We start from the raw sequence: 25,666 nt of genomic DNA, 5'->3' as shown, positions 1-25,666 counted from the left end.
AGTCCCTCCTGTCCTCAGCAGCACCTTTCTGAGTGCTCAAAGAGGACGCCCACCTTCCTTTTCCACCTGGCTAGATCTAACTCAGGTTCTCTTGAAGAATGCTCTCCATCAAAGGCCTGGCCACACATATACTAAGACAGCAAAAAAGCTGCTGTGGTGAAGAACACAGGACTCAGGAAGAGAAGTAAAGAAAGCACCAGGCGTGCAAATCTGCATATAGACTACCTACAGCTTTAGGAAACCTTTTCCGCTCAGAATTGTTTAGGCCTTAGCATCTCACATCCTGATGCATGCTCTCTCCCCTTCAACCTAAGAAGAGCCCAGGCCAGGGGTCCATCTAGTCCAGCATCCTGTCTCATACCGTGAGCAATGCAAAACCAAAATGAGAAACCAAAACCCAACCTAACCAGAAAAATTAGGAACCCAACAGGCGAGCTGCAAAAATAATTTTACCACTAATTAATTCAGCATATTAAAAATACAGTCACTATAAATTTAAAAAACATCCCATTTCTAGCTGCACATGGAATAGACCGACAGAGAACGGGCTAAACATGTTTCTACCCGAAGGAGCCTTCCTCAGTGGTCAAGTTATTGTGAGGAACGCACTCATGTATAAAATCAAAGGGCTTGCTGGGTGGCAAAGAAAAATCTGATAGGTGCTGCTCCAATTAGTCGTTCTAAGGTGCAGGTATCTGATTTGGAGCCCACCTTCTAAAATTTGCACTTCCAGGGTTATGCCCAGCTTTCACTCACCGGTGCTTTCCCATGTGTGTCAGAAAAAGCTCACATAGTAGGAAGCCAGTTCCTCTGGAGAGCCAACAACAGAGCAGAGAGGCCAAGGCCTTCCCTGATGTTGCCTCCTGGCTCTGGGATTCAGAGGTTTAGTGCCTCTGAATGTGGAGGTTCCCCTCCAACACCATGGCTAGTAGTCATTGAGACCCCTGATCTGTGAGGTTCCGGCCTTCAACTTCCTGCTGAGGAACTTTCATCTGTCCTCAAGGTCCACACAACTACATCCCACTGTGACACTGGTGCCACGTGAGCCATGGCTACTGACTCCTCCCCAGCACTGCCTACCAACCTATTTCTCTCCATCTACTTGTCCATAAGCTAATAAGGAGTGGCAGCCACTAGCTGGCTCCTGTGTCTACCATGGCAACAATAGATGGGCCACTGGGAGGACAATTTCCTTTTGAGGGAGCTTCTGGGTGACAGAAGCCTGAAGGATCCTGGGCTAAAGAGCACAAAGAAAAGAAGCTAATTAGCTGGGCAATTAACACACTGTCTCTTTCTCATCAACAAGGTGAAGAAGACTGAAGCAGGCCAGTATGAAGAAGACAGAAGCAGGCCAGCTTTTGCTGACAGAGGCTCATGGGAATTGTAGTCCATGAACATCTGGAGGACCACAGGTTGACTATCCCCACCATAGGGGATAAGAGCAGAGACTTCAGGTAGAAAAGTGATTTTAAAAGAATATGAGCAGCTGGTGTAGAGAGCAGCTGATGAAAAAGAGGAGCTGGGTCTTTGTACCCCACTTTTTACTACCCGAAGGAGTCTCAAAGCGGCTTACAATCTCCTCCCCTTCCTCTCCCCACAGCAGACACCCTGTGAGGCAGGTGGGGCTGAGAGTGAGAGAACTGTGACTGGCCCAAGGTCACCCAGCTGGCTGCATACGGAGGAGGAACGGGGAATCAAACCTGGCTCTCTGAATTCGAGGCCGCAGTTCTTACCGCTACAACCAGCTGGCTCTGAAGATATTAACAGAGAAAAAATTGGGTGTCTGTCTGGGGGGGGGGGTGCAAGGAGACAGAAAGGCAAGCAGCCCTGTGAGGGTATTCCAAGCTGCCTCAATGTATCCGACGCTGTTTTAACCACAGCTATGCACCGAACAGGGGAAGCCAAAGCCTAGCAGTTGGACATACAGGTCGCACAGGTGGCTGAACTCCAGGTGTGCAAGACTGAGAACCCACTGCTGACTAAGGCGAACAATTCTCTCTGATCTGCCAAGGCCAGCTGAAGAGGCATTCCTCTAATTTGTGCCAAAGCCGCATCATGACCTGTGCTTGTATGCATATTTGGGGGTGGGGGGTGGGGGGGGTGTTTCTCTCTCCAGCTGGAAGCAAGTCTCCCGAGTACCCCCAGATGGCGCTCTCTTAGCGGTTTTCAAAACCCCAGCTAACATCTTTCCCAGGGAGGTTGTTATGATGTTATTACGTCATCTGGAAATTTCCAGTCAGCAACCAATTTGGCCAGACGAGGGCAGAGCACCTTATGAACCGACTTGCATGGTGGAGAGAGAGACCGGCAGAGACAGAGAGAGAGAGAGAAAGAGAGAGAGAGAGAGAGAGAGAGAGAGAGAGAGAGAGAAAGAGACAGAGACACGTCGAGCAGCACAGCTACTGGCAATCTAGGACAGCAATGTCTTGGGAATGGCGTTTCAGAACCCCGAGACAGCAAGAAACGCATCCCTCTCTGCTTTCGGGCCTCCCCAAATGGAACACAAGGCCTTTCTTACCGTCTGGGAACGAGAGAACCGGGTGGATGCAGGAGTCCAACTGCGAAAGGCGTTCCATCAAGGGGGCTTCGTACTGGATTTCCGGAGGCGCCGAGCTGCGCGTGCCACAGAGCGCGCATAAGGGGTTCACATCACAGCTGCACCGCCCCATGCTATTGCGATGGACCTGAACGCAAGGGGGGGGCGAGGAGAGGGTTCAAAGAAACGTCAGAACCGGAGGACTGGCTAGTCGTCTCCCTGCGCTCCTGAATTCCGAATAGAGACACTGGGGCCTGTGCTTTAGGAGAAGACGGGCAGCTTACCGGACGGCAACACCCAAGAACATTTATTGGCCTGCATGGCTGGATCGCCACCCAGGGCACGGAGGCTAAGCCGGGAAGTGTTGTAAGAGCTACAAGGCTTATCTTGCACTCGTGGGGTATTCTTTTCTCTCTGACCATTTCCACACTGGGAACTTCGCTGCTCCCGCTCCCCTGCGGGAGCACAAATCCAGGACGGACAAGGTGCACCGGGCCAAATGCTCCCCCATGCGGGAGCAGGAAGAGGCGGGGCAACCTCCCGACTCAAACTCCAGCCTGCAGCCTGGCATGGAGCCTCCAGTGTGGAAACGGACTCTTTCTCTCTTTCCTGTCTGTCTTTGTCCCCAGCAAGGACTCAAAGTGGCTTTTGCAAATGACTTTTACCAAGAGCATATATATTTATCCCGGACTAAAATATGGCCGCTGCATAACAAGCAAAACCACCGAAACAACCATTCTCCAGTGACTAGGCCAAGATACAGGACAGCTTGCCCACCTTCTCTTCCCCCTGTCTCAAATTCTGACATATTTTAATACACGCATTACAGGGAAAATACAAAGCCCAAAGGGAGGACAATTTCAGTTCACTTTCACTCAGTAGTTCTGCTCCTCTCTGCCCCCTTGGATCTCTCTTAGCAATAATTCTTCCCATTATCCAGCCAGAGACAGAAATGACCCGCTGACCTTTTTGGAGAGTGGTACCAGGGTGTTGGGTCGAACGAGCCGCCGTTTCTTGCAGCTGAGGACGGGGCGGGTGCGGGCTGCCACACAGGATCCATCGGGAGGCAAAGAGACTAGGTTTAGCCTCTGTTTTTTACGCAGCAGCTCCTCCGCCTCCGAGCCATCTCCCTGAGTGTGCTCTGTCAAGCCGGGCTGTAGACTGCCCAAGAAGAGAAATGTCATGAGCATTTTTGGGTCTTGTGCTCCGACACAAACACCCTGCGAGAGCTAAACCGACCAAAATAACCACCGCGTTGCCCAACAGATTCATGCATGCAAGGACTCTTAAAACCAGGTCTGATACCACACTCAGTTTTTCTACTCCTCAAGGGTTATGGCTTTTCAGTTCTTTGTACCCTCATTCTCTAGCTTGCCCCCTCCTGCATGGAAAAGGTCACCGTTACACATTCCCTGCTCCCCGCGTTCCTTTCTGTGCTCTTTCCTTGCTTTTGTATCACACTTTCTGCCACGGCTACCCACCTGAACATAAATTCCTCGTTTGGGCCTCACCTTTCCCCATCAAACCCACTTCTATCTCATTTTTTCTCAATAGTCCACCTCTACCTCATTCTGCCTTCCTGCAGCCTTCAGTCCTATAAATTCTCTTCCTTTCCTCTAGCCCAGGGGTGGCCAAACTGGGGCTCTCCAGATAACCACGGGCCATTCCCCATAGGGCCGTGCAAGAATTTGGCCACCCCTGCTGATATTTCTTGTTATGAAAGAAGCTTATGCATAAAACCCTGCAAACAGTGGAACGGCACGATCCACAAAGAGCTCACAGGGCTATAAGTCACGATATATGAAGGATCTTGTTGAAACTGCACTTCCAGAGAAGTCACTCCACGACATGTATCTTGTCCCGGGGGGGGGGGGGGGGGACCTGTAAGATACTTACGTGTTGATGACACCATTGACCGGCTTCGGCACTCCACAAGTTTTGGCAGGTAGGGATTCTTGGGTGTTGCCAACAGACGTACAAAAGTTCTCAGGTGTCTGAGAAATCGAGGTGCCCTGCAGGGATGGGGAAAAAAATATGTGTCAAGTGTTAGAATGCTCCTAGATGGCAAAAACACCTCTATTGGTGTAGTGTGGCACCGGAGTTCTCCGGAACTGGGAGACGTGGCCTTTACACTTGGTGCGTGTGTTTGGCTTCCAAGCAACCGGGCGTTCATCAGCCTGAAACGTGGTTTGGTGACTTCAAAGCCCCAGCAGCACCTCCCTTAGATTGCAGAGAGGCATTGCCAGAGCTCTTCGCGAGAAGAACGCTTAGGTTTGCCTTTTTTAATGATTAGTTCGTTATCATCTGCTGCCTGCTTATGAGAGTTCGCACAGAATTTCAAAAGGCACTGCTGTTTACGTAACGTGGCAAGGCTAACACACCTTGTGAGCTCCCTAGACAAAACAAAACTAGTCACAAAGTTGTACATCTCTTCTTTGGGAGGGGAGGACATTGCACTTTCATGTAAAGATTTTCTCATATTTTCAAACGCTGCATATATGTAAATGTGTGTGTTGTCTTGGATTGCTTTTCAGCGCCATTTACAAAATTCAGCTCTGTTAAAGAGACACAGGTTTAAAATTGGTTGTCCTAAGTCAGGGGTAGTCAAACTGCGGCCCTCCAGATGTCCATGGACTACAATTCCCAGGAGCCCCTGCCAGCGAATGCTGGCAGGGGCTCCTGGGAATTGTAGTCCATGGACATCTGGAGGGCCACAGTTTGACTACTCCTGTCCTAAGTCCTCTAGCCCTCTAGCAAATGCAAATTGCTAGAAATGCAAATTGTAGCCCATAGACATCTGGAGGACCACCGGTTGACTACCCCTGCTCTAGCCAATGAACTTTTCAATGTACAAGAAAAGAAAAACCTGGAAAATATTTGTAAAGTCAACATTGTAAGTCGGATGTTTATTATTTGGGGGAATGATGAGTGTTGAGTTTTAGAATGTTGTTAACAGGCTTAAGGGGATTTTCATTGTTACTGTATGGATTGTATTATTATTATTAGATTTATAGCCCGCCACTCCCTTGTGAAATTGTAAACCGCTGCGAGCCAGCTCTGGGAGTGGCAGTCATACAAACCCAATTGTAAATAAATAAATAAACAATACATCTAAAAAAACATCTACTTTTCATCTAATTCTGAAATGGCGAGCAGCATTCTGCCACCTTCCTATATAAGGCTGTCCCCAAATGCAGTCAGCATAAAGCTGCCTATGTGGGGAAAGGAGAATCGATTTCAAGTGAAACCTTCCACATAATGTGGCAGGATACTGTCCAGTAATGAGCTTCTCCCTTGCTTCTGGAAAGCTCTGGGCACTTGGCTCACAGTGTGACAACCCTAACGCTGTACTGTGGGGCTTTGGCCCATATCTTCAAAGAACCATGTAAATACAGAGAAAAACAGAAATAACCAATAACCTCGGCATTAACTCCCTTGTTTCAAGAAGATCCAGTGGAGGTAGCATGTTAGCTGCAGGATGAGAGGTTGTGGATTATTTCCCTGGGTAGGAAAATGTATTACCCACAAACCAAACGGTTTCCATTGTTGCAACCATTAATATGCATTCTGAGGCAGAAAGAGCATGGATGGCAAAATGGGAAGCTCAGTTTAACTAAGTGATTTCACACCCTTTAACTGTTCCAATTCAGGCAGGGAAGGACAATTCTTCCACAGTCCTCTCCCATGGAAAAACCCACAGGTCAACGTCCGGGTTTTGGTTACTCCACTACCCTTCTGATGTCACTGCATTATACATTATACATCTATGACAGCTCAAGGCTAGAATAGGCACACACACCCTGCCTACCCATGATGTATTATTTGAGATCCATTAAATATAATGGAGTCTTTCACTGGCAAAGGAAAAGTAATCAAAAAGAAGATGATGCAACTGTTGGTGGTCTTTCCTCCAAAATTACTACATGCAAATCAGCTACTTTTATTACTAGCTAGTTCTACCTTCCCTAATCCACTGATATTGAGAAAATCACACATTTACAACCAGGGGTGGGGTGGGTGTCGGGCTAGCAAAGTGCTTGCTTTCTACCCACTTCCTTAATTCAAACTGCATTAGAATGAACATTTAAAATGAAACTGCACCGTGAAATGAGGTATACATCTAATTAAAAAAAGGCAAGGCATCTTTATTTTGTGAACTGCAGCTCAAATAAGGAAAAGTGAAAAAGGTGGCAGAGAACAGAAAGTGGGCAGAGATTTGGTGCACAGAGTGAGGACTACAGGTTCTGCTCTTGTACTGAAAATTCAGTACGATCGGAGAATCAACAGCTCCCAAATTCTTAGGATATGGGGAGGCAACACAATGCAGTCGTCCAATGAAGAGGGAGAGGCACTCCGTAAATGTCAGAGGAATTTTTCTTTCCACGTTTCAGGACTTGGCCCTGGCACAAAAAAGATGGCTTTGAAGGCCAAGAACCTGCTAAGACATTGGCACAAGGTGGAGGGTGGGTGGGCAGGAGGTGCTTAAAAATAATCTTACCTAGAACAAGAGGGGTAGAGGGCGGATGAAGTGGGAGGAAGTGAAAAGTTTTAATGAAAAACCGCTGGGGAGAAAGCGAGAGGGCAAATGAGGCGGCAGCTTTTGTATGGAAGAGGACCGAACGTACGTGACCCTCTTGCTTGCACTTGAGGGGGTTGCCAGTGCTGGATTCCTGCAGAGGTGCTGGGGATTCAGCCGTGGGGGAGAGATGGCCCCTCTCAGCCCCCTTCCTTCCTTCCTTCCTTCCTTCCTTCCTTCCTTCCTTCCTTCCTTCCTTCCTTCCTTCCTTCCTTCCTTCCTTCCTTCCTTCCTTCCTTCCTTCCTTCCTTCCTTCTCAGCCGAGAGGAGGAGGGAAGTGACCGCACAAGTGTTAAAAGGGGAAAGCAGACTACAAGGGCTCAGAGGCGCACCATTGTTCAATTTTTTATTTTTTAGCTTTAAGAGTTAGCTGACATGCACTCACTTACTGATTTGGGGCTAATGACTCGCTGCTGACCCTGAAGGTTTCTCAAGAGGCACAGGTTCCTCTCAATGGTATATGTGTATTATTATATGCACTTGACTGCCAGGTTGTGTGTGGTTTGCAACAGTGCTTTTGCCATCTGAAGCCATGTGCTTTCACTTCCCACTTTCTACTTGTGACACACTGGAGTCTAGATGATGCTTCCTCCACCTACCGGGCTGTGCCAATGGGCTGCCTGACTCCACCCCACTCACTGCCCGCTAGCGTGCCTATTTTTATCTGCGGAATATGATTTTCTCTTTCATCTCAGAGAATTAAACAACGCGTTACACTATTCACCTTAATTAGTGGTGTCTCCAGTCAAAGGAGGCCAGGTGGCATGACCTCTGAGACTCTGGCCTCTGTGATAATTAGAGTAGGCAGAACTGGGCTAGATGGACCCATAATCCAGCTGAGCAGTACCATATATATATATATGTTTTATAAAGCAGTACGTTTTGCTAGGCTTGCTTTGTTTCTCTTCCGTGTTTTGGGACAGCAAAGTCCACGTCTTGACACATTTCAAGGATCGATTCCTGTTTGTCAAAGTTGAGGGCTACAATTTTAGATTCAGAATATAGTGGGTTATGTTCAGCAACAACTAACATAGTTTTGCCGTCTGCCCTGCATATATTTTTAGCATTTGCAGCAGCGTTCTGGCAATCAGAGCTGACCTATAAGTCACTTGTCTTTAAAGACAGAGCTGGACTGAAAACCTGGTAATAGGCACACGACAGGAGCTGGGGCAAGCGCCCAATGGGCAAGCTACCAACCAGGGATTTGTGGGCATGGGTGTATAATGGTTAGAGTCTCGGTCGGGGATGTCAGAGACGTGGGTTTAAGTCTGCACACTGCCATGAAACGCACTGGGCAACGTTTGGCTGGTCAGACTCAAACTAGCACACTTAAAGGTTGTTGCAGTGATAAAAATGGGAATGTAAGGACCCATGGTCCCTCTAATTCCTGCCGCCCCCCCTCCCCCACCGAGCAGAGCGGTTCACACCCTGTGCTGAATATAAGGGCTGTAATTTTAAAATGGGCAGCAGGCAGGGCAAGACCCTGTGGGGCTCCTGAGTGCTGCTGAGCAGGGCCTCTTGGGTTACTCTGTGACCACTTAGAGGGAACACTAGTAAGAACTATTTATATTATTTAGAGCAAGGGCAGGACAAGCAATGTGCTGCAAAGATGCAACTTCACCTTCTGGTGTCATCAGGGGTGGGTAGCATTTTTCCAGGGTCAGGAAGGAAGTGCAGTGGTTAGGAGCAGTAGTTTCTAATCTGGCAAGCCAGGTATGATTCCCCGTTCCTCCGCATGTAGCCAGCTGGGCGACCTTGGGCTAGTCACAGTCCTGATAGTGTTGTTCTCACAGAACAGTCCTGTCAGAGCTCTCTCAGCCCCACCTACCTCACAGGGTGTCTGTTGTGGGGAAAGGAAGGGAAGGCGACTGTAAGCCGCTCTGAGGCTCCTTTGGGTAGTGAAAAGCAGGGTATAAAAACCCAACTTCTCTTCTCCTAAAACAGAATCAGACTGTGAGCCAAAAAGTCCAGTGTCATCTACTTTGAAAGACAACTTTCAATCGGGCACAGGTCTCTCTCCCATGCCTTCAGGGGGGAGCCTGTATACTGTTTCACAAGCGGTTTAGCAGCCATTTGAAGCAGAAAAGTTGGTTTTTACACCCTGCTTTTCACTGCCTTGAGGGAGTCTCAATCAGCTTCCCTTCCTCTCCCCACAACAGACACCCTGTGAGGTAGGTGAGGCTCAGAGAGCCCCGAGATTACTGTTTGGTCAGAACAGCACTATCAGGGCTGTGACATGCCCAAAGTCACCCAGCTGGCTGCATGTGGAGGAGAGAGGGAAAAAAATCCAGATTTGCACCTTTTGTTTTGGGTGCTTCTGAAGTTCTTTATGTAGATAATCCAGAGAACACAGACTTGGGATTTTCTGAATACTGGGGCAAATGGGGAGGGGTGGGGGGACGCCATGCACGGCACAAAGGCAGAAATTGGATTCATTACTCTGAAATACCAAAATGAATCTATTTTCTTGCAGACAGTCTTACTCCCCATGACTGTATTTAGAGTACACAGACAGCTCTCCTAAAAGTAAAGAAAGGCTTAAGACGGCACAGTATCACATGACATCAGCAGAGAGGGGGGAAAAATGAACGGAATAACAGACAGGTTGCTCCACCCTCAATGCTCACCAGTCGCTCAGTCCCAGCCTCCACCTTGACGTCCACGCTGAGGGTGTGGGATGAGTCACCTAAGGTGGGTTCGGAGGGGGGTGCCTCCCCGAGGAGTATCAGGCCCTGAAAGGCACAAGCAAGGGGAGGTTAGCAGCTCTTTCCATGACAGGCCTGTATTTATTTATTTTTATATTTATATACCGCTACTCTCAAATATCTCACAGCGGTTTACAAGTCCTTTGGACGACCGCGTTGATAGCTTATCCTTCTGTGTGCCCTTCTGCCCTGCCCTGCCACAGACCTCACTGATTCTCCCCATCTCCTTCCAGTCATTAAGTCTCCCTTATTTACTGTACTTTTGATTGCTGGCACTCTCTCCCTTTCTCTCTCTGTCTCGAAACAAAACACGGGAACTTGCAAAGACAGCCCCTCCTAGCACAACTCAGAACACTTGTGGATAAACAATGGATGTCTAGAAATTGGGGGAGGGGGGGGAGGAAAGAAAAAACCAAGAAAGCATCAGAGCTGGGGAGAAAGTTCTCTTAAAATGGGTAACATCTGCTCAATTGTTCAATACATCGGACATATCGTGTTTGTGATTCACAACAGTCACAATAATGAAACTTCATATAGTGTTAGTTGTATTTTACAAGGCAATTGCTTTCTTGAGGCGATGGGGAAGGGAGAGCTGTGTTTTCATTCTACTATGCATGTATTTAGACTCTGCAATTGTAAGGTGCAATATTTTAAAATAAATATTTTGTGTTAAAATCACCATAGGGTTCTTTCAAACAATAAGTACTACAAACAACTAGAGCAATGACAAAACATCTTTTAAAACTGGATCATCCACAACACATTTGTGACTTGAACTTGTACATTCTGATGGCATTTTTGCTCTTACAGTAATACGTGTACTCTACGTTCCAGATTAAAGAATGGCCTTTCCTTCCAGAATTGAAAGCTTTTATTAAATGTTACACTCTCTCTTTTAGAATGGAGGAGAGAGATCCTTCCTGATAAATTAAACCTTGATATGGTTAAGGAGATGTATATGTAAACCAGTGCACCCCAGTGGAGGCAGTTTATACCTCTTGCTAAACCCAACTAGTGGCCAGCATTCTATTTATTAGTATTATTATTACTGTTATTATTATTATTATTATTATTATTAGTAGTAGTAGTAATTTAATTTATATCCCACCACCCTCAGACTAGCTGGCTCGTGGCGGGTTACAAATAAAAAAGCCCCACAAATAACCCCCCCCCCCATTACAATCCACCCGGCAGTAAAATAATCTGAACTCCAAGCCCTCTGTTTGCACAGCTCAACCAGCCCCCCCCCCCAAACCAGTGCCTTGGGGAGTTGTTAACTGGGGTTAGCACGATGTTCTGGCTACTCTGAGGAGTGACCTTCTCATCTTCTCTGCAAGGGCCTCAACCAAAGGACTGTTGGAAGAGCTCCGTCTTGTAGGCCTTACAGCACTGTGTGAGCCTTGGCCCTTGTTGAGGCCAGCCGTGCTTCCCGTGGGCCAGGGACACCAATAGATTTGCACCCGCAGAGCGAAGCGCCCTGCAGGGGCAGGGGGAGTTAGCGCAACAACTAAAGCTCCAGCCTGCTGATCGGCATGAAACCTCCAGTGCGTAAACGGTCCAATATTTCCCTTTGTATACATAGCGGAATTGAGACGAGGGTAGCTAATCCTTGCCAGTGAGGATAAACTATTCAAGGGCTTATCCTCATGCTCCACTGGCATGAGTAAAATCTGCACGATCAAAGAGCAACCATACTGGGGAGGGGGGGGGGGGATCACAGAACAGAGGGGAGCAGATCTGCCCTTCTCTTTTTAAAGTAGAAGAATACGGGATATTGTGGAGTTCTCTAATCCAAGGTTTATAACCACAGACGTTGCAGGGCAGGGAAAACAGCAGCTGCAGCAGGGTCTTTTTCTAGCAAAATCGCTGTCAGGAGCCGCTGCAGATAATGAATTCGACACAATACCCAGCCCTTTATCATCCATTGACACGCCCCGATTCAACAAGGAGTTACACTCCAGAAAGAGACAAAACTGTGACCTTTCCGTAAATATTGTGGCAGAATATCTGGGGACGTATTTGCAAAGGCAAAAGAAATCTCAGTGGCCCAAACTCCTCTCTGGCAGAGGGTGTTTCCATCTCCTCTCTTCCTGTCCAGAGCGCAGTTCACAACTGATTCGCAACCCGCCACGCTAGATGAACACACAGACACAGTCTGAACATTTCACCAAAGCAACCGTTTCCTGCTTTTGTTCCCAGCTTGGTTCCAGTTCTTCTGCCAGGCAGATAAAGCCATGCGAACGGGAATAGAGTTGGCATCGGCCACATTCTACTGAGATTTTTTTGCCTTCCTGGAGAGCCTCCCACCACACCATAACACACCACACCACACCAGACCTCCATCTGGTTTTGCAACGCACATACATTCTAACACAGGAACAGTCACAGATCAAATTTCAAGCTTCCCGGGAAGAGGATTGGAGTGTATTTTTCAAAACAGTGGTGGTTTTGTGACAAGGCGACAGCTGGAGGTCTCCACAGTTTAAGGGCTGGGCTTTGTTTTGATTTTGTATTCCACAGAAACCGAGAGGAACCAGGACACTTCTATTGTGAGTAGTTTAAGTCATACGTAGCACAGGCAGTTGCTTTGGTAGACTTAAAATACAGAAAAACCACATGCAAACATTCTCCCTTAGCCAATGGAACTACTGGATAAAATGAAGTAGGCTGCATGAAGAAGAATTGGTTCTTATATGCTGCTTTTCTCTACCCGAAGGAGTCTCAAAGCGGCTTACATGGTGTCTCCCCACAACAGACACCCCGTGAGGGAGGTGAGGCTGAGAGAGCCCTGAAATTACTGAAGAAGAAGAAGAGTTGGTTCTTAGATGCTGCTTTTCTCTACCCAAACAAGTCTCAAAGTGGCTTACAATGCCCTTCCCTTTCATCTCCCTTATGAGGGAGGTGAGGCTGAGAGAGCCCTGATATTACTGCTCGGTCAGGACAGCTTCATCAGTGCTGTGCTGAGCCCAAGGTCACCCAGCTGGTTGCATGTGGGGGAGCGCAGAATCAAACCGGGCTCGCCAGATTAGAACCACTACACTAAGCTGGTATCCTACCAGTTTATCAGCTAGCGCAAGAGTTTGTTTTGAATGTGAAGGATACAGCTACATTTGCGCTGCGGCTGTCACATGCAGTAGAATTTGGTAAAATGTAAAAGAAAAAAAAAGACAGAAAAGTAACCTATACTTGTTTGAACCCCCCCCCCCCCACACACGCACACACAACCACACACTATATAACTGTACAGAAGGCGGCAGGGTGGGTGACCTTAGAACACACATGGACTAGTTTCAGTTTCAATCTGCAATTTATACTCCCCAAGACACAGGGCACCCTTCCTCTCCAAACATTTGCTTTTCTCCAAACTGGAAGAAGATCAATTATCCCACCTTTTTCAGATGTTTGTCTGGCTCACAAATATGGCGCTAGTCTATTACTTATTTTTCCTACGCTGACATGAAATCAATAGCAGCAAGGTGGAAAATTGTTCTGGGGTGTTTTGTGGGGATTTTGGGGGGGCGCAGAAGGCTCTTCATGTTTAACTAACCATCTCACTATGTCAGAACCGACTCCTTGTTTTCGCCAGTGTAGCATTCGGCCCTCTGTTTTCGGCACTGTAGCGAGAAACCACCGACGTGTCTGTAGATGCCAGCTCCAATTCTGGCTTGTTTGTTTGCATTTAAAGCATTGCCAGATTCCAGGGACTTACTTTGCTTCCCGACCCTTTCGAATAATCCACCACTCCAAGGTGAAGGAGGTGGGGAGCCAAATGAACAACAGGCCTTTGGGAAGGGTCTCAGTGAGGCTCTGTCTTTTCATACCTATGCTAACTGCAAAACATTCTCTCAAACACGGAACTTTTATTCTATGCGATGAAGAGCCTTAAGAAGAAATACGCTCTGCTTTCAGAGTGGTATCTCCTTCCAATATTGCTCCTCAAAGTAAAACAAACACCACTAAAACAACAAAAATAGAATCCAGGAGCACCTTGAGGACCAAACAAGATTTATTCAAGGCGTGAGCTTTCGAGTGCTTGCACTCGAAAGCTCACGCCTTGAATAAATCTTTGTTGGTCTTCGAGGCGCTCCTGGACTCTACTTTTGTCGTGCTACTTCAGACCAACATGGCGACCCACTTGAATCTACTGCTAAAACAGTTTTCTTAACTCTAGCCAAGTTTTCTCATCAGACCCTCAGATATGTGGGGGGCCAGGCCGTGGAAGGGCTGCGTCTCATCACTTTCTTCCAATAGGGGCCAAAGGAGCAGGGGAATTGGATGCAATCTAGCCAATTAGTTGGTTGGATCCAACCCATGTTCTGTCCAAACTAAGGTAACTTGAGGTCTGCAACTATACCCAGCATCTACTCTTGGGCACAGGATCCTGCACCACTAGACTCCTCTGGACAAAGAACAAAACCATTGGATGCACTGTAAATGTACCAATCTGATCAAATAAAGGAGTACATGGTAACAATAGTATAGCAAAAAAAAAAAACCTCTGTAAGGCGTTTATCACATTGATGCACAAATCATGTATTTGGGTAAGATTCTCCTCCTTCAGAGCTTATTTTGGAATGTGAATAAAAGAATGGCATAGCAAAGAAATTATGAGGATGTTTTACAATTATTATTAGCACAGGAAAAGTATGCCAGCTTTGTGTTAATATGCAATATTAAATGTTAGTGTGTACTACTATAAATTTGTGCGTATAAATTTCTGTATGCTACTTTATTTTTCAGCTGAAGAAGCCAAAAATTTGTGAAACCAATACTTATACTGGTATTGACCTTACATGGGTTTGAATCTGATCAAAGCTTGAATTCTCTATGATCAAGTTTTGTCACTATTCTTAACTCTTAAATGCTCGCAATGGTCCTCTGAGGACAACTGATCCCTATATTGGGGGCAAACAGAGACGGGGACATAAAGTTGTCAGATGTTGTATTTTTCCATTGAAAAATTTCCACCCACACATTTGTGTAAATACAGTTTGTCATCTATTGTCAGGAGTGTTGTGCTGTGAGTCAACCATGCTATATGCTCTAAATGTGGGATGCAAAAGAAACTCCAGTGCATCTATCTCATACAGAAGCTTGTACATGATGTACTTGACTTTTTTGTGCTGATGTGTCAATGTCTTATTTATTTAAATATATACCAGAAGATTTTCCAATTTAATAAGACAACAATCTTCAGGAACACACACAACATTTAATAAGAAATTGAATGTATGAATATTCATCTGTAGGCCCCTTTCTCCTGAATTGTTCTCTTTAAAAAAAATCTACTCATATAATACTTGTCTACAGCTATACCCTGGTAGCCCAAGTGGAAGGACGTAACATGGTTTACTTGATACAGGCAGAGCAGTGCTGAATTCAACGTTCCAAATAATGAATTATCTATTTCTACTTTTGTAGCTTCTACATTCAAGTGGGGGAAACAGCTGGGGGGGGGCATTAACCTCAATTAGAAATATGCTATTGATGCAAATGTGATTTTTTTTCATGCCACCTCATCTAGAAAACATCACTTAGAAACTGAAGATGCCTCTGGGATAAAATGCCCCATGCAATCTCCCAGCTCATTTATTTTTTATTTTATATATACACAAACACACACATATATATATACACACATACATATATATACACATACACACACACAGTAAATATCTACTACTACTACTACTACTACTACTACTACTTCCTTACCTTGTTTGCTCGAATCTGCTTGTAAATATCTGTTTGCTGCCGGATGCGATACTCTAGATCCGAGACATGCGCCTGAAGCCAGTTCCAGCGGCTCACGATGGCCGCTCTGTCTGCTGCCCATCGCCATTCCGACCGCCTCCTCCTGGAAAGCAAGAAAGGATTCTGTAAAATCGACACGCACACGTCGCTCCAATCTGAAAAGCACTCATGTTGCCACACCTTTTATCCCTTGGAAGGAAGAGAATAATTCCACAAAATAATCTACACCAGGGGTAGTCAAACTGTGGCCCTCCAGATGCCCGTGGACTACAATTCCCAGGAGCCCTTGCAAGCGAATGCTGGCAGGGGCTCCTGGGAATTGTAGTCCACGGACATCTGGAGGGCCGCAGTTTGACTACCCCTGATCTACACCATCCATCAATAACAGACTAATACCATTCACCTTTTAAAAATCCAATGGGTCACGCCACTCGACCCACAGAACAAGGCACTCACTAAAAGCAGGAACTCAGATGCTCCTACAGAGCTTGCTTAAAACATACAGCGTTTCAGAGCTTTACTAGCCAATTTAGCAGGGTTTCCCCCCCCCCTACAAATATTCCTTTATGTTAGTCAACCCACAACAGAAACTGCAATAGTTGTTCCCTTTTAGACTTTAACCAAATAATTTGTCTTCTGAAATCTTCAACATCCTTGGAATCGTCCTCAAACGGCAACAACTCCTTGAAATGCAAGATACCCAAAACAGAAATGCAGAAATACACACTTTCTTTCCCATGCTTTCACCCTTTTCCTGATCAGATCACATTGCCAAGTCGGATTCACTGCATACTATTATGACACTGGCTATGTGAGCCCCGATTGGCTGGGATCACAGCCAGCAAGAAATACACAACAGAGAAGGCACCAAAAGGCAACGTTGAGAAGGGCAGTGAAAAGGTTCCAACAGGCATTTAGGGAGTTTTCGGAGGACAGACTGGAAAGGCCTAAAAGCATCTCCTCCTCAGCATGCCAAAGCATTTGATTAAGAACATTTAGTAGAGCGCTAATTAATGAGTTCGTGTTCAATTGTCTGCAACAGTTCCAGGACTACCTAATACAGAAGACAGGCCTTTCAAGGGAAAAAAGTAGGTTGAAAGACAAATGGCAAAAAAAAAAAGATGGAGAGAGACTTGCTCAAAAGCAAGGTGGCAGCACATCAAGCCTGGCTGGGCGCAGTTTAAGCTAGAACGTTGACAGCATTAGTTTGCCTCCAGCCAAAACAGCAATTTTGTTTTGTAGAAGAAAGGCAAGCACACTTCTTCAACCTGTGTTGCAATCTTTTCTCCAGTGACTCAGCAAGGTGATCTCAGTGGTATCAGCAAACGTATTAGTTTGTTTCCTGCCCAGTCAAATAAATCAAAGCTGGTGGAGTACTGCCTACCATAAGAGGAAACTTTCCTCCTCAAGATTTATACAGAAAACTCAGTCCGCCTGCTAGGGGGGGGGGGGGGGGAGAAGAAATACAGCCGAGTATTTTGGGGCAAATTTAAACGGACTTTGAGGAATGGTAGAGGACAAGAAGGCCTGGAGGATCATTGTCCATGGGGTCGCGATGGGTCGGACACGACTTTGCACCTAACAACAACAACAAATTTTTGAAAATGAAACCAAAACGAATTTGGGGAGTTACATCTTACAATTATTTTTCTCACACTAAGTATACCCAGTATTTTATGAAAAGCTTAAAACATGCAAAGGTGGGAAGCCAAAGAAGGAACAAGAGCATTCCACCTGGTGGAATGAGCTCCCCGAAGAGATCAGGGCCCTGCCGGAATTTCCACAGTTCCGCAGGGCCTGCAAAAAGGAGCTCTTCCACCAGGCATTTGGTGGGGCCGACTGAGCCATAACACCTACAGGTCCCCCCCAGACTGAGGGACCGAACCTACTGAGGGATTGTCAAGTTATTGTTGAAGTGCCGTTCTAATTGTTCCAGTTGATATGTTGTTGTTATTGTTATACTGTTATATTGATTTTGATAGTGTTCTATGTCAGTGTTCAAAAATGTTTTATGTAAACCGCCCAGGACCGTAGGGAAGAGCGGTATAAAAATATAAATAAATAAATACATAAATAAATGCATAAATAAATAAATAAAATACTGCATGCCCCTGAACATTGCACCCCCAAGATCCCAAGTTCCAAATACTATGCTGCCATCAGGGGGAAAAATGTTCAAATATTTTATTGTCGTTTTAAGTTCCCCTGGACAGAACACTGAACATTTAAAATCCTGGTTCCTAAAGGAGCACCCCCACCCACGCACATCCCCATGTACTCCCCACCCCACTCAGATATTCCGAGATGGATATGATGATAACTGGGGATGAGTAGACTATACACTGAGACAGAACCTTCCTGCTACTGGTGCCATAATTATGAAACTCCAAAAACGAAGCCTGCATAGATGAGTCACCTGGAAGCTTCAAGAGAATGGTACAAACACCTTTCATGCCAAAAAAAAGAGCAGCATAAAAGACCATTTTATTGTGCCGATTTTATGTCGTTTTTATGACTGTGGCGATTTCATCTGGACCGGTATGGCACCTCGTGTTTGTCACGCGTGGAAAAGAAAGACATACGTTTTTTAAAAAGCAAGAGAAGAATGTGATCCAAAGAGGAGAGCCAAGCAAGTGAAGATTTTGTCCCTCAAAGGCTGTTCAGCAAGGAGCAGGATCAAAACAGAAAGACAAAAGCTAACCCAAGACTGACATAATTTTATGACTCATAAAAACAAAGAGGCAGTAGCATTTATCGGTTTCTACTGCAGATTTATTTTCAACCAATTTACGTTTTCCCTCAAACCACTACAAATATTCTGAAATTACTACCAAATACATTTCAACGATTCCTAGTATACTTCTTATAATACTGGATTGCTTTGTAGCCAGTCATACAAATTACCATCAAATAAATGGTTATTGGACTTGCATCTCAAGGATTCCCTGGGTCATCAACGACGGCCAAAAACTACCCTCAGTTCCCTACCAGAGATACCAGAGATTAAACTCAGGGTGCTGCATGTGTAGAATGCATAACTACCATCAATTTAGAGCGTCTCCACTCTATTTGTGCCCTGCTGCATTATTAGAATACCAATTTATTGACCAAACGTTGCTTTAAATACTGAATGCTAGCAAAGGCCAGGGACATAAACATAAAACCAACTCTGAGCTTACTAACACTGAACAGGCGATTGGGGAAGATGTGATGAGTGATACAGTAATGAATCAAAATAAAGAAAGGGACAAAATACAAGTTCTGGTGGCCATAGGGTTATTGTCCCCAGTGGCTGTCAAAATCTCTGGGAATCTCAGCTCTATTACAAAACGAAAGACAAATTCTTATTCGTAATACTTCATTGCAGATGGGGTGGGATGTGCCCTAAAGAGCTGGCCTAGGAAGGAGGATTACCATATCTGGGCAATATCTTGGCTCTGGAGTTGGAAGCCACTGAGATGGGGAGTGGGGAGGAACAGTGGAGTATAATGCTATGGAGTTACCCCTCTCCCCCCTTCAAAACAGCCACCCTCTGTAATTTGGAGTTCAGTTGCAATTCTGTCAGATCTCCAGACCCCACCTGAAGGTCAGCTATCTCTGGGTTGGGGATAGTCCTTGCGGTTGGCGGTGGGGCTTCAGAATGGTGCAATGCCTTACAGTTCACCCTCCAAAGTGGAATTTTGCTGTGCAGTGCTAATCTTTAGAGCCTGGGGGTGAGCAGTCTGGGGTGGCATGCATGTTCGTGGGTGTGAAGTTCCCCTGGTAAGTTCCACACCAGGCCACACTGGTCTTTAAAGTTGCACAACTGTTCTTGATCCTTTCGTCTTTGTCTTTCCAAGGGTTGGTAGCAATTTGTCTTGTTAGTTTCGCTTTGATTTTGTCCTTTCAAACGGGTTGTGTTGGTCTTGCAACATTGTATCCTTTGTGCTAACCCCCTTCTTGTTAGGGTAGCTTTTTGAGCTGGATTCTTGTCTTTTACATTTCCTTTGATTCTCAAGTTGTCTACTGACTCGGATTCTCTGCTTTTACATTTGCTGTACTTGCAACTTGCAAATTTGTGAAATTCCAGCTAATCTCTAGTTTAACACTGGGTTGGATTCTCACATGGTACATCTGTTGTGTTGCGTTTGCTACACGGTCCCTCAGTTCCACCAGAACTCACTCGTTCTGCATTGGATCTTTTGGGCCTAGAGAGGATTTTTGCCAAGGGTTGCTTTGCTTGCTCATGTCATTTGGGCTACTCTTTGCTGCCACCCCCCGCAAACATTTGAGGAAACCAGGAATAAAATAACCTGCCCCGGCTGCTGTTCAAACTGTTTCTTCCAACAGATTTCAAGACATTATCAAAGGATTCAGGGAAGGGATGGTGAGGTCCGATGAGGAAGGCTTGGAGAAAAGCTCTGAAAACTTTTGGAGCTTAGAACACTGGCTCTGGTCCCAAAGGGTGTGTGTGTGTGTCATCACCAAATGGTTATGTTCTTGGAGGCCTTAAGACAATAATATTTTCCAATAACTTCTGATAATTCCTCCCAACTACTTAGGACTAAGGCAGGGAGACAATTCTTGAAGAGTGACAACCATCACATCTGGACACCCTGAAAGACCTTGCTGGAACCTCTCATGTCACACACCCACTTCATCTTTGAAAATGGTTTCTGGGAGAGGGATGTTAATGGATGTGTTTTGGGCCCCTACAACTTACAGTTGTGCTCTTAGTTGTCTTGAGTCTGAGGAGGTAAGGCAGGATAGAAATATTTTAAATAAACAGCTGGGATACCATGCAAAGGAACATGAAAAACCTCTCTGCGTGTAGAAACTAGCACAGAAGAAGGTGGGTCTGGGCTAGAGCATCTCCTCCCAGCATGCCTATTTTTACTTTCAAGGACTTATATCAAGTCCTTGTTTTAAATGTTCCTCCATATATCAACATATTCCCCTCTGAAGCAATGTGCTCACCTCATGCTGCTACATAGGCAGGCCAGGCAGAGTACAGATGTCAGTTAATAGTAAACGGATAAGTTTAACGCCAGCATGGAAATAAAAGTGCAAATGTACGTCTATTAAAGAAGTTTCCCAATCCCACCCCATGAAGCAAACAGTCTGAGCTGAACAACCATGCAACTGTTAAAATGTCAATGTTATTATTAATCTGTTATAATGCTGATGTTGTCTCTGTTATCACTGGTTCTACGGTTACTCATTTGACGCGGGTACCGAGTTATACTGTATTGTTCCTTGTTCCCCACGTTCCACGTAAACTGCCCTGAGCCACAGGGGAGGGCGGTACATCAACAAACAAACGGGACAAATTTGCCTGTTTTAATTCTCCTTGATTACAGTTCTGAAATCTCACAGAGAAACCTTAAAACAAAGGGTACACCAATGTCACAATCATAATTCCTGTGGAGAGTACCACTGAAATATCTCAGACGTAACCCTAAAACGCATAACAAAGGGAGAATCCACTGAAGATGTAATCTGCATATAACAGGTATTGAATTCTCATCATTCCCTGAAGTTCACAAATGCAAAGAGGCCATCCTGTTGCAAGAAAACAATATCTTGATTATTCAAAAGAGCCCCCCTCCAGAACACCTTCTAAAATTCAATAGGAAATTCTAAATGGACACAAATTCTACACAGCCGTAGTTCCAGCACATACAAAATGGGGAGGGGGGAGGTTTAAAAAGCACTGAAGAGGCACTCCTTTTCCTGTTTATTCATTCTAAGTCACCAGCATCATTTTTCCTTAACCATTCGTGAACAGCATCTTTGGCAAAACAGCTCACTGTATTCTACATGCTGCAATAACACTTAGGATGGCATTAATTAATGATAAAGTTATTAATTAGTCATCTCCATCAATCAGATGAGTTATCAATATGCTAATTCCTTTTCAACAATATCCACAAGGTGCTTCTTACTGTCTTTTTGAATATAGCTAATTTTGAATATCAACTTTTCTAGGTAAACATGCAAACAGGAGAGACCTGCCTTTTTATTTTTCTCTACTCGCACTATCTAATATAATCTGAAAATAACTGCTGAGTTAACACAGATTATCAGATCTATAGACAAGTTTACCAAAGGTTAGGGAACAGCACGAGAAATTCTGTTGCCAAATCCTGCCAGGCTGAGGACACACAGTGAAGGGGAGGATAAAGAACTGGAAACTTCCTCTGATCCAAATGTTCCCCTCTGAGATATTGCATGCTTTTTGGAACCTAAGGAGGACAATTGTCCTAGCTTTCTCCCCCCCCCCCCAATTTCAGCAACAAATTAAATGCCCTAAGGATTACATGTTTTTTAAAGGCACAATGTTCTATTCATGCTCTACTCTAGAGTCATGATGACTCTACTAAGTCATCATCTGGCTGTTTTGAAGCTCCCACCAACTTGTAACTCACAGACTGATCTTTTTCGCCCTGCCTGGATACTCCCTTTGAGACTGCAAAAGTCTCTATCTTGAGAGCATCTTTCTTTGTGTTGCTGAGTTGATGGGACTCTAGGGCTGAAATTCAGCATTATGTTCAAAGCTGAGCAGATGTCACCTCAGGTAGCAACCTCAAACTGCATGTATGTGTCATGTGCTATCAAGTCATTTCCAAATTATGGTGACCCTATGAAATAATGACCTCCAAAATGTCCTATCACAAGCCACCTTGCTCAGGTCTTCCCAACTGAGGGCTGGGGCTTCCTTGAATGAACCAATCCATCTTCTGTTGGGTCTTCCTCTTTTTTGTCTGCCTTCAACTTTTCCTAGTGTTTTCTTTTCCGGTGTATTGAGTCTTCTCATAATATGACCAAAGTACAGATTAGATTTTATTTAAACCCAGTTATTTCTCTCTTTAGAAGTCTGCAAAATTTTTCTCCAAACACCGCATTTCAAATAAATCTACTTTCTTCCTGTCAGCTTTCATCATTGACCAACTTTCACATTCATACGTGGTATCAGGTAACATTATCTTGATCTCCTTACACTTATGGATCTTCTCTGGTTCCCAAGTCACAATCTTGCAGTCTCCCTTTTGATTGACTATGATGCCAAGGAATAGAAAATCTTTTTAATAATTTTAATATCTTCATCCCCAACCTTAATGTTGTGCAATTCCCCAGCAGTCATCACTTTTGTCTTCTTGATGATCGGCTGTAATCCTGTTTTGGTACTTTCTGCTTTAACCTTCATCGGTAGTTGCTGCAAGTCTTCACTATTTTCTGCCAGGAACATGGTATTCATCTGCATATTTCAAATTCTTAATGTTCCCTCCACCAGTTTTCATTCCACCTTCATCTAACTCTAATCCAGCTGTCCTTACGACAAATTCTGCATACAGATTAAACAGGCGAGGAAGTAAAATACACCCTTGTTGTATACCTTTGCCAAAACGGGGTACATTCCGTTTCAACATATTGTCCTAAGAGTAACCTCCGTTCCAGAGGATAACTAGCGCATCAAGACATTGTGGCATGCACATTTCTTTCTGAAACATCCATGGCATTTCACTATTTATACAGCAGGTGAGCATGAGGAAAACATTATCCATCAAGTCAGTACAAAGCTCTAAAGCAGGGGTAGTCAACCTGTGGTCCTCCAGATGTCCATGGACTACAATTCCATTTGCTGGCAGGGGCTCATGGGAATTGCAGTCCATGGACATCTGGAGGAGCACAGGTTGACTCCCCCTGCTCTAAAGAGCATGCTCTAAAGTCCCCCATTCCAATCTCAGTTTAGCTGCAAATTCACAGGTTGACAAGCTGCCATTTCCCACCCACAGCAGGCTGCACTCACCCCAGGCTGTGACACTGAGATAATACCAGCCCATGATCCATGGGTGTGGAAGGTTCCCCCCCCCTTCTTTTTTGTACTTAACAGCAGTGCATAAACTGCAAGGATTAAACTTTGCGTTTGCTCTCCCCAGATTACTCAACCATTGGCACTAGAAAGCCATAGTCACGATGACACAGAACACACAGCAGTTTAAAATCTCGATATACACAAAGGCAGCAATATTTTCAGAAAGGGGAGCAGCTGAAGCAACTAACGTAAGTAGCAAAAAAACATATGCAAGCTCTTCCAGAGTAGACAATTTCAAATAACAAAGGAATATAGGCCGTGGGCGAAAGGAAAATATTTCTCCTATATATGCCTTTTTCTACTATGCTCTACCTTTTCAGGAAACAAATCATTAACATCACCTCTTCTTGCCGAGAGTATCCTGACTTACAAGGTGATTTCTTGAGGTGGGGGAGGAGGTTACATAGCAACACACACTACTTGAAGAAATGGAAGGTTTTAATCCTGAACTTCCTTTCCAGAAAGCATGTCCCCCTAAACCTTGCGGGATTTGTTCCAACATAAACAGGCTTGGGACCGCGCTGAAGACCCAGTGTAGAGATTGAAAGTGAACGCAGACCCCTTGGAAAATCATGAAAAATGAAAAGAAGTGCACATTCCTTCTTGGATGCATTTGCAGTTGACAAATAGAAACGGGGCCCGATTTTCTCCAGAGTAAGCACATCCCTCTTAAAAATCAACTATCCACCGGCAACATATGTATATACATTGTGTGTGTGTGTGACAGTTTGTACAGACATACATTATGTGTATATTTATATAAAGACACATACCAAACAAATACAGGTATAAACTATCATTGTTTCTGTGTCATCTATGTGATTTGCTGCGAGTTAAAATTTCCCCGCTTCTTAAACAGAAGATCCCGTTTGCTTCAGGGCTCAGATTAAGGAAGATGACATCATGGCCAGAAGTGTGCCAGACCTGTGTCATTTTAAACGGGGCTCCATGATCTGTGTCTAAAGTGCCATGTCATTGGTGGGAACCGGCATGCCAAGTCCTACAATGTGCTAAGTTAAAGACAAAAGAACCACAGTCACTGCTACTTTCAGCAGGAACTGGTCATCTTATCCACTTGTCAATGCGTCATAGGTCCCTGTTCTCCAAATCTAACAGGCACATAAGTCAGAAATTTGTTTACACAGAACTGAGCGTGGCAACAGGCCCATTCCACTTCCTGGCCCAACTGAGACCATTTTTTTAAAAAATGTGAATGGCTACGCCTACTGCAGCCCCTGTCTGCACTTCCGCAGTGTCAGGAGGCCAGCCTCACATTTCTGTAAATGCACGATTAGACCACTGGTCCTGAAAATTAGTTTAGTGGAGAAATGCAGTAAACAAAACCAATGCAAGGAGGAGGGACATAGATGCTCCTTGCTAAGGACCTTATTATTTTCAGAGTCTGAAAATAGTCATCAAGAATGACTATTATTTCTTGATCTTGTGGCAATTTTAAGTTTTCTTATGCTTTGATGTAAGTTATCCTGAGACCTTTAGGAGAGGGGAAGGCTGAAAGCCACAAAAGGAAGGAAGGAAGGAAGGAAGGAAGGAAGGAAGGAAGGAAGGAAGGAAGGAAGGAAGGAAGGAAGGAAGGAAGGAAGGAAGGAAGGAAGGAAGGAGGGAGATGTTTCATCTGGAGATGTGTGCCTGAACATAAAAGCTTCTACCCAGAATAAAACTTTATTGGTCTTAAAGCTGCCCCTGGACTCGAACTTTGTTCTGCTGCTTGCCAACATGGCAAGCCACCTGCATCTATATTCTCCAAGCACATGCAGGCTGACACAGCCCACTAGACCTTATTTTGCTGTGAGGAGCACATAAGACTTCATCTTGCACAGAAATCTTCCATCCGACAGCAGGACTGAAAGCTATTTCACTGCAGTAAAAAGGTGAGCTCTGTGTGTCTTGGCTGAGCCGGGAAGAGACACCCCAGCACTGCAAATCATATGTACAGAATACAAGGCGCCCCCATTTTTCCTGGACCCTGCTTCAGCATCACAAGTAGGGTGCCAGAGATAAAAGTTCCAGAATAACGCCAGGTCTGGTGAAGTTTGGAGTTCGATATATTCATACTGTTCTATGGGAAGACAGGGTCTGTATGGTAGAGACAAAGCCAGGAGACGGAAAACAGCCGTGAGACCTGTTCTGAGCCTGCAGACCTATCAGGCACGCCGATAAAATCAGCAGCCTGGGATCGCTTGTTGTATTTCCAGTGCAGGCTGCCTTCTAAAGAGGGATTT

At 45.1% G+C, this 25,666-nt stretch overlaps 1 protein-coding gene across 5 annotated transcripts in view; it reads right to left on the bottom strand.

Moving 5' to 3' along the window:
• Positions 1–25,666, bottom strand: part of KANSL1 (KAT8 regulatory NSL complex subunit 1) — an 89,233-nt gene that overhangs the window by 13,267 nt on the left and 50,300 nt on the right. For all 5 annotated transcript variants that reach the window (XM_077312963.1, XM_077312962.1, XM_077312964.1 and 2 more), the window contains exons 3-7: positions 15,533–15,674; positions 9,740–9,844; positions 4,433–4,548; positions 3,502–3,697; positions 2,519–2,684 (exon numbers count right to left, since the gene is read on the bottom strand). In XM_077312963.1, the coding sequence (XP_077169078.1) occupies positions 2,519–2,684; positions 3,502–3,697; positions 4,433–4,548; positions 9,740–9,844; positions 15,533–15,674 (725 nt within the window). The remainder of the gene's footprint in view (positions 1–2,518; positions 2,685–3,501; positions 3,698–4,432; positions 4,549–9,739; positions 9,845–15,532; positions 15,675–25,666) is intronic.

This window comes from Paroedura picta, chromosome 16 (genome assembly GCF_049243985.1).
Source record: "Paroedura picta isolate Pp20150507F chromosome 16, Ppicta_v3.0, whole genome shotgun sequence".
Lineage (NCBI taxonomy): Eukaryota > Metazoa > Chordata > Lepidosauria > Squamata > Gekkonidae > Paroedura > Paroedura picta.
The sequence above is the reverse complement of the archived record's forward strand: the minus strand, read 5'-3'. Positions and strand labels throughout refer to the sequence as shown.